Source organism: Temnothorax curvispinosus, unplaced genomic scaffold, assembly GCF_003070985.1.
Source record: "Temnothorax curvispinosus isolate PA1 unplaced genomic scaffold, ASM307098v1 QBEX01004923.1, whole genome shotgun sequence".
NCBI lineage: Eukaryota > Metazoa > Arthropoda > Insecta > Hymenoptera > Formicidae > Temnothorax > Temnothorax curvispinosus.
Window position 1 is genome coordinate 1 of NW_020214703.1, and position 8238 is coordinate 8238.

Here is an 8238-nt window from a genome sequence, read left to right on the forward strand (position 1 = left end):
ACCACTTATATGCAAGCTCAAGTTTATAGATTCAACAAATGTAATCGCTCATAAGCCCTGTAAAAGAAATGAGAGCATAAAGACATTAGATGGGTGCAGAAAAAATCTTCGACAGAGTGGATTAAATAATTAAATACATCAATTATACACAACAGAAGTATAATACCAATTTATAAAATATATTTTTTATACGCAAGGATACACGAGAATAATTTCCATATCTATCAGATTAATTAGTCTAGTCCTAAGAATTAGAAAAAGATGAAAAGTAAGTTAAACCGAAATTTTAATGTTAATCTAAATTAATAGAAATGTACATAAATCTCTCGTAACAAATATTAAAGATTAAATTTACAGAACAGAGCTGATATAAATTTGCGAGAAATATCTTTTCTACATACAAAGTTATGCTAAATCGAACATTTTCCTCGTAACAATATTGAAGATTAAATTTACAAAGCAGAGGTGATTCCTTTAATTACATATAAATTTGTGAACTACATATTTTTTCTATATACCTACAAAGTTATGCTAAATTGTACATTTTCTTTGTAATAATATTGCAGATTAAATTATAAAAACCATGCGTTTATAGGTTATATCGCATCACAATACGTACCGAGAAGCTCCAGCTTTTATGCAGAGATGCCAATGGTGCTGTTTTGCCCGCTGCCTGCGCGCCTGGTGGGGGACACGCACACAGCTGACGGTGCCGTGTACGTGTACGTGTGCGCTGGGCGCTCGGCGGCGGCTCGGCCAGCTTCGGGCGGGTAGAAGAGCGCAGACATACACTCGGATGTCTCGTTCTTCCGCGAGTCGTAGCATAGTTCATCGAAAGTCGTATGCGTTAGCGCGTCGACTGACTTGGCTCGTCTATTATGGGCATTCACTGCCATTGTTTTGATCGTCGACGTCGACTGTCACACGTGACGTGTGGCACGTGGCACACGTGTGACGTCAGAGATTTCAGAAGTATCGATGGAGAACAAACAATTGCCATTTCGTAAATGCCTGATATATGTATATTTTATTATTTATTACAAAGGTATAAATTTTATTACAAACAATTAATGAAAAGTCTTGTCTTCATCACAAACAGGACTGAAAGTAACAGTCATTGTATTAATATTTTACATTACATCCATGTGTCCTGTTATATCTATAATCGCTGTATCTATCAATCAATTATGCTCGATGTAAGACAATCGACTCTACAATTGTAGATAATGTGCTCTAGGATTTTTAGATTATAAATAATAAGCAGACATTCCGGAGTGTCGGACTCCGCTTTTGGAATTCGTTTCGTGAAGACATGTAGCTTATTACGTTGCGATACGCAGATGTATGTACATACATATAATTTTCTTTGCGTTCCTTATTCCGTTACATTTATTAAACGTTAAGTTCAGTTAATTCGTGTGTGTCATTTCGCACACGTTTTCTTCGGCATAAAACACAGCCGTTGGTTTGTATCGGTCGCTTAAATTACGCATATCAGTTATGAACAAAGACTCCTATAGATAATAACATATTGATTCGTATAAGATACGTACTCCGGCCCGCGGACAACAACTCTCCATGGGTCTAAACTGGCGAATGGATTCTTTCCACTATATATATGGTTTACCTCTTTATCCAGGCTTGCGTTTATTATGTCTGTCTCCTCTTCAAATATATCTAGCGTGCGAGACGTCAAGATAAACGGACAATTTTCTTTCGCTATCAACTCAATAATGGACGGCGTCCACGTTTCCTTACTGGACTCAACTGGAGGGTCCTCGCTGCTCGCACCACCAAACGTATTAAATCCTACAACCAAGTCCGGTTTTACGAATGACGAACTGCGTACATAGTTCTCGTATACATTGTGAAACTCAAACGTCAAACATTTTTTCTCCCGTGACATACAGTTATCGCAATGATGTGACAGCGTTGATTGACATGGTAATTCCGGTCCTATCAATATAACTGACACCTTGGCTCCTATTAAACGCGGAAAAATTTCCCACCCAATCAAGGTGATTTCTTCGTACTTTCTCGCACCTAGAACATGAACGACTAGATCTTCACTTTTTGGGACATACTTTAATAATCGCATAGCAAAAAACAACGTTAAGGAATGTGTCAGACATTCTGAGTCTAAAACTGCCCGGACATTGCACGACATCTCCGAGTCAGTCTGGATATTCATACAAGCCTTTATAAAGTCTTTCATGTTCTGAAATGTACTCGTGCAGGAAATGTGTTGCAAGTAAACATCCAAGTCCATATAACTGCCTCCCTCTCGCATAGAAAATAAATCTGAATGAAGACATAGTTCCAGGGTAGCGCAGATGTTCCTGTGCTCCAGGATGCAATCTTTGTGATTTTTACAAACGCTGGCAGCACACTTCTGACAATCTTCCAACGACTTGATGTTCTGGTCGTAGCAAACCAGGCACTCTTTTGGAAAAAAGAACATATCCATCTCATCCAAATTCAGGCGACGTCCTAGCTTGGACGCTACTAGCTGCTCGAAGGTCAGCTTCTTGTCGGCCCATTCCTCTGCAGTTTCACCGCCATAATCCATGTTGTAGTTCCGCAGCACGTCCTGTATGGCTTTGCACAAAGGTTTGTGCTGTTTCCTGTGCTGCTTCTGATGTTCCTTACTGCAATACGAGATCATCTTGCAGCCACCGCATCTCTTCAATTGGACGCCGTCGCCAAACCGTTTGCAAACGTGACACATGGTCGCGTAGAAGAAGTTATAATCGTTATTAATTTGATTTCTCGCTTCTGATTCCATGACTTCTGCCTATACACAGTCTCGCTGTATCAAAGTTTCCTTTAGTGTAAAGGACAAATATAGTGTTTGGAATGGTGTGATTTCACAGGTTGCACCCACAGGACGTGAGTGTTAAGCAAAATATGACAAAGTTGTTAGAATAATTATCATTCCATGCAATGAATAGGAAGGATACTGTTTATGCTGGCGTTATCAAATAGACAAATGGAGGATTCGTGTGTACTTGGCGTATATCCAGGACTGTCTGCTTCGTGATACGGTAGTACTCGAGAACGAAACTTCTTCAGGCCGCTACCAACTTAGCTCTGGTATCTGCGTGAGGCTGAAGCCTGCAAAAATAAATAAACGTGCTTTTCGAATCGCAAATCTGTAAATATGCTCTTACCTGTAAATATATATGCTGTAACCTGACCCCCCTACGTTCCTAATCTGTGATAAACGGGCTTTTACTTTATTTTATGCAGAATCAATTATTGAATTTTGTTAATCTTACCACATACCTATATATGAAATTATTGATAACGTTTATAATCTCGTTAGAATACGCTCTCCGCGAAACGATACTTTATACTCACGTAAAGAACGGCGGGGAACTATTATACTGCCACAAGTGCTACAGCCACTCGAGCTCTGTTATTGTTTTGATCGTCGACTATGGCAAGCATCTGTGAAACTGTCACGCGTCGCACACGGCGCACGTGCATGTGATGTCAGAGATTTCAGAAATATCGATGGAGAAGAAATAATTGCCATTTTGTATATATAAATGCTTGATATACATATATTTTATTACAAAGATATAAATTTTATTATAAAAATTATCGAAAAGTTTTGTCTTCATTACAAACGGAACTAAAAGTAATAGCCATTGTAATGATGATTTTACCATATACACGTCAGAATCGATCTATATGACAACTGCTACTTAAAATAAACCTTATAAATCAGTTAGCAAAAACATCGAAATATTTATGAATTTTACGGATAGACGTGCCGTGCATATATATATATGCACACACACACGCCGCGCGCCGGCCGGCATTCCCGGACTCGGTGATCTAGGTCAAGGCCAATTTAGAAAGTAAAAATCAATAACAGCTGTTCGTCGAAAGTAGGTCAAGGCCATGTGTCGCTGGCTTGGCGCGAGAAAAAAAAGTCTTCCCTATCGTTTATCGCAAATATCTGGGCAACCACCCAACATATAGAGATGATTCAAAAAGGACTGTTTAGTTTTAGTTTATACTCTGCGCTATTGGAATATCTCGATTTTGTTACTAACACGTACGTCCTTCCGTTTATTTAACATAATAAAGGGCGCGCGTGCCGTAACGATCGGGCGTAAAATGATTTTTGACTTTCGTAAAACGCTTATATCTCGGCAACCGTAAATGATAGAAAGATGAATTAAAAAAGATTTTGTACTTGGTACTTTGCCCTATTGGTATTTCTCACGTGTATTACTCGCGCGTATGTACTTTCGTTTATTAAAGCAATAAAGTGCGAGCTGGCCAAGAAGAATCGCGCGCCTCGCCGCATTCGTCATTTTTATTAAACGTTTATATTTCGGCAGTCGTAAAAGACAAAATGATAATTCAAAAAAAGCATTTTTTCACAACACCTCCACGGAAAGTTCGACTTTCAGTGTCCGGAATGTTGTGATGTCGCATGATTTCGCAAATAACACGTACTTAAAGCATTGTGACGCACGCGTAAATCAGCTATTGACTTCCGCTTTTGACTTTCTTTCCAATAGCTCGTCTCGAATTCCGAAAATATAGAAATCTATTGTTTACGTCACATATGTTTTAGGTTTTCAGTATTGTCATTTATATTGCATCACGAAATTATAATTAGTTGACGTTGCGCTTGTAATTTGTACAGCGCTATTACCTGTAACTATTGCAATGAGATTAATTGTAATAATTAACACTTAAATTCTTATTACTGTATTGTTTGTAATTGGTATTATACTTTTAATGTACTATCGCATTTTAAAATTATATATATAATAATACTCATTCTCATAATGTAAATGAAAGAATGAAAGGAATAATAAAGTGTCGATTTCTAAATTAAAATATGTTCTTAATTATATTATATTTTTTATAAGTTTCTACTTTTAGAATTTTATACTTATAGGAAATATTAAAAACAGCACGCATGTTTATAACTATATAAAGACTTCTTTAAGATGTGCTGTCTAGGCCTGGCCGAGTATTCTCCTAATACTTCATTGATTTTTGGGAAAATTCTTGAAAATCAAGAAAGTTCTTAGAACTTTAGACAGTGACAAATTTTTGTAAAAATGCATTTTATAGAGAAAAAGTTGGGAATTTTGTTAATCTTAGCACAAGTGTATGCTGTTATTAGTAATGTTAATAATCTCGTTAAAATACAGGCTCCTCGAAACGATAATCGCATAAATGACAGGAAGCTGATGTACTGTCAGGGCCACTCGATCTCTGCAGTTATTGTGATCATCGACTATCACAGGAAGCAGTCAGCCTTTCTCACCTATGATGACAGAGCTCTAAGAAATATCAAAAAAGAAACACGTGCCATTTAAATATTTAATATATATTTTATTACATATATTTTATTACAAAGAAAAATATAAATTTTATTATAAAAATTATCTTAAAGTTTTGTCCTCATTACAAACGAAACTAAAAGTAACAGCCATTGTAATATTTTGTTACCGCATCCACTTCTCTGTTATATTTATAATTCATTTATGCTCGACTTATATCAAATAATCGATTTAACAAGTAAATAATAGCTTCTTGGATTATAAATATAATTAGACATTTCGGAGGGTCGGATCTTAGTCTTTTGTAGTTTGTTTCGTGAAGAAATAACGCGCCGCGATTCGCAGATGTAGTTCATACAGTTATCTCTGCGTCCTTTCCGTTGCATTTCTTAAACGTAAAATTCCATTTAACTCGTATTCTTTCATTTCTCACACGCAACGTTTACTTTGGCATAAACACAACCTTCAGCTTGCATCGGTAGCTTAAATTACGCATATCAATTACGAACAAAGACTTTCGTAGATAACTACATACTGATTATGATAATACACGCGCTCTGGCCCGAGGATTCTATGTGGTCTGAAACTAGCGAATGGGTTCTTTCCGCTATAGAGATAATCTACCTCCTTACCCAGGATTGTGTTCATTTTCTTTGTCCCCTCCTCAAAGTACCGTAGCGTAAAAAACGTTAAGATGAACGGACAATTCTGTTTCGCTACCGCATGTATGGATGACGCCCATATTTTCTTACTAGAATCAAATTCATGTTCCTCAATACTCAAGTTAAATCCTACAATCAAGTCCGGTTTTACGAATGACGGTTTGCATACATAGTTCTCGTATAACACATCGTGGTACTCAAAAATTACACTTTTGTTTCCTAGCGATTTACATTTATCACAAGTGCGTGAAGGAGCAATCTTTTTTAAGTCCGGGCCTATCATTATAATTACGAATGACATTACGGTCTCTGATAAATGCAGCAAAACTCGCCACGTCAACAAGGTGACTACTTCGATGTAATTTGCACCTACAACATGAATGACTAAATCTTTGCCTTTTGGAACATAGTTTAATAATCGCATAGCATATAACAACGTCAAGGGACGTGTCAGATATTGTGAGTATTCGGCTGCCAAAATATCGTACGGCATCTCCGAATCAGTCTGAATATTCCCTAAAGCGTTTACGAAGTCTTTCATGTTCTGAAATGTACTCGCGTCCGAAACGCGTTTCAAGTCAGAAAGCAGCTCCACCGGACTATTAAACTTTTTTGTACCTAATAAGTCTGAATGAAAACCTAGTTCCAAGGGAGCGCAGATGTCCCTGTGCGCAGTGTCGTCTTTGTGCTTTTTACAAAAGCTGGCAGCACACTTCTGACAATCCTCTAACAACTTATCGTTCTTTTCATGGCAAATTAGGCACTCCTTTGGGTATGTGAACATTTGCATCTCGTCCAGCTTCAGATGGCGACCCAGCTTGCGCAACACCAGCCTCGTGAAGATCAGCTTCTTATCGTCACAATCCTCTGAATCTTTACCGCAACCATTAAAGTTGTATTCCTGCAACGCGTCCTGTATGGCTTTGCACAAAGATTTGTGCTGCTTCCAGTGCTGCTTCTGATGTTCCCGACCACAATAGGCGATCATCCTGCAGCTACCGCATCTCTTCAAAGAGACGCCGTCTCCAAACTGCTTGCAAACGTGACATACGGTCACGTAGAAGACATTATTTATAAAGTCATTATATAAACTATTTATTAATTCCATGACTTCTGGCCGCAGTCTCGTTATATCGCGTCTGTTTCTTGATCAAACGTCTCCTTCAGTGTAAAAGACAAATGTAGATTTGGAATGTTGTGATTTTGTAGGTTGCACCCGCTAGGCATAAGCGTTAAGCAAAATATATGATAAAATTTGTAGAATAATTATATTAATTATAATTTCATAAGATAAATAGAAAGGATACTGTTTATGCTGGCGTTATTGAATAGAGGATTCGTGTCTACTTCGCGTACAACCAGGACTGCCTGCTTCGTGATACGGTAGTACTTGAGCACGAAACTTTTTCAGGCCGCTACCAGCTTAGCTCTGATATGTGCGTGAGGCTTCAGCCTGCAATAAATAAGCAACATACGCGTAGTCGTTACATAAAATCTGGATGATTTCCTTTTCGAATCGCAAGCTCTGTGAACATGTGTTTTGCTGGTAACCTAACCTATATTCCTAACTTGCGATAGGCTTTTGTCAAAACGTATTTTTATATAGAAATAATTATTGAATTTTGTTAATCTTACTACATATATATCCTGTTATTGATTACGTTAATAATCTCGTTGGAATACACTCCTTGAAACGACACTAACATAAAGAACGACGGGAAAATTATACTGCTACGGCACAGGCGCTACCACTCGATCTCTGCCATTCACTGCCATTGTTTTGATCGTCGACGTCGACTGTCACACGTGACGTGTGGCACACGTGTGACGTCAGAGATTTCAGAAGTATCGATGGAGGGCTGGGGTACGTTCCAAAACTCTACTCTGAGTAGCAGGGTTAACCCTACGCCGTTCCAAAACGCGAAGTAAGTAACTATATGGGCGGAGCTTATTCGTTCCAAAAGTGAGAGTAAAGTAACCCCGGAGTTAACTCTATGAACCCTGCTTCCGAGGTGGGTTAGGAGAGTAAACTCTACTAAATTTGAATATAAACGCGGGATCTTAGAACATATAAGCGCAATTGTCTCTATACACCGCGAAAACGTTGGCCGTTGCTGTGATAAGTAAGAGAGTATAATATTAAAATTAGATAAAGTATTTTATATTAGAATTAGAAATGATACTTTATTACCCGGGTCTGAAAGAGCGTTTTGTAGGGACGTACCCAACCCTGTACATTTATATATACATATAAAATAATA

At 37.9% G+C, this 8238-nt stretch overlaps 2 protein-coding genes across 9 annotated transcripts; both read right to left on the reverse strand.

Annotated features, from left to right (window-relative positions):
- Positions 1–1004: 1004 nt before the first annotated feature.
- Positions 1005–3478, reverse strand: LOC112454216. 6 transcript variants are annotated; one of them, XM_025015480.1, is made up of 4 exons: positions 3286–3376; positions 2961–3114; positions 1909–2809; positions 1727–1809 (listed from the first exon to the last, which is right to left on the reverse strand). In XM_025015480.1, coding segments are annotated over exons 3-4 (879 nt in total). In that variant the 5' UTR covers positions 2786–2809; positions 2961–3114; positions 3286–3376; the 3' UTR covers positions 1727–1807. The 6 variants fall into 6 exon arrangements, with proteins under 6 accessions (XP_024871244.1, XP_024871246.1, XP_024871243.1 ...); XM_025015476.1 differs by having other exon boundaries at positions 1005–2809; positions 3361–3478; XM_025015478.1 differs by having other exon boundaries at positions 1005–2809; positions 3357–3478.
- Positions 3479–5388: 1910 nt separating this feature from the next.
- LOC112454215 lies at positions 5389–7767 on the reverse strand. Of its 3 annotated transcripts, none has more exons than XM_025015473.1 (3): positions 7682–7767; positions 7285–7430; positions 5389–7196 (listed from the first exon to the last, which is right to left on the reverse strand). In XM_025015473.1, the coding sequence occupies exon 3, from the start codon at positions 7083–7085 to the stop codon at positions 5817–5819; it is 1269 nt and encodes a 422-aa protein (XP_024871241.1). In that variant the 5' UTR covers positions 7086–7196; positions 7285–7430; positions 7682–7767; the 3' UTR covers positions 5389–5816. The 3 variants fall into 3 exon arrangements, with proteins under 3 accessions (XP_024871241.1, XP_024871240.1, XP_024871242.1); XM_025015472.1 differs by having other exon boundaries at positions 7613–7743; XM_025015474.1 differs by having other exon boundaries at positions 7639–7737.
- Positions 7768–8238: the final 471 nt, after the last annotated feature.

Excerpts from the sequence above, each read along its gene's own strand:
- LOC112454216 (XM_025015476.1), bottom strand. The coding sequence starts at position 2,785 with ATGGAATCAGAAGCGAGAAATCAAATTAATAACGATTATAACTTCTTC.
- LOC112454215 (XM_025015473.1), bottom strand. The coding sequence starts at position 7,085 with ATGGAATTAATAAATAGTTTATATAATGACTTTATAAATAATGTCTTC.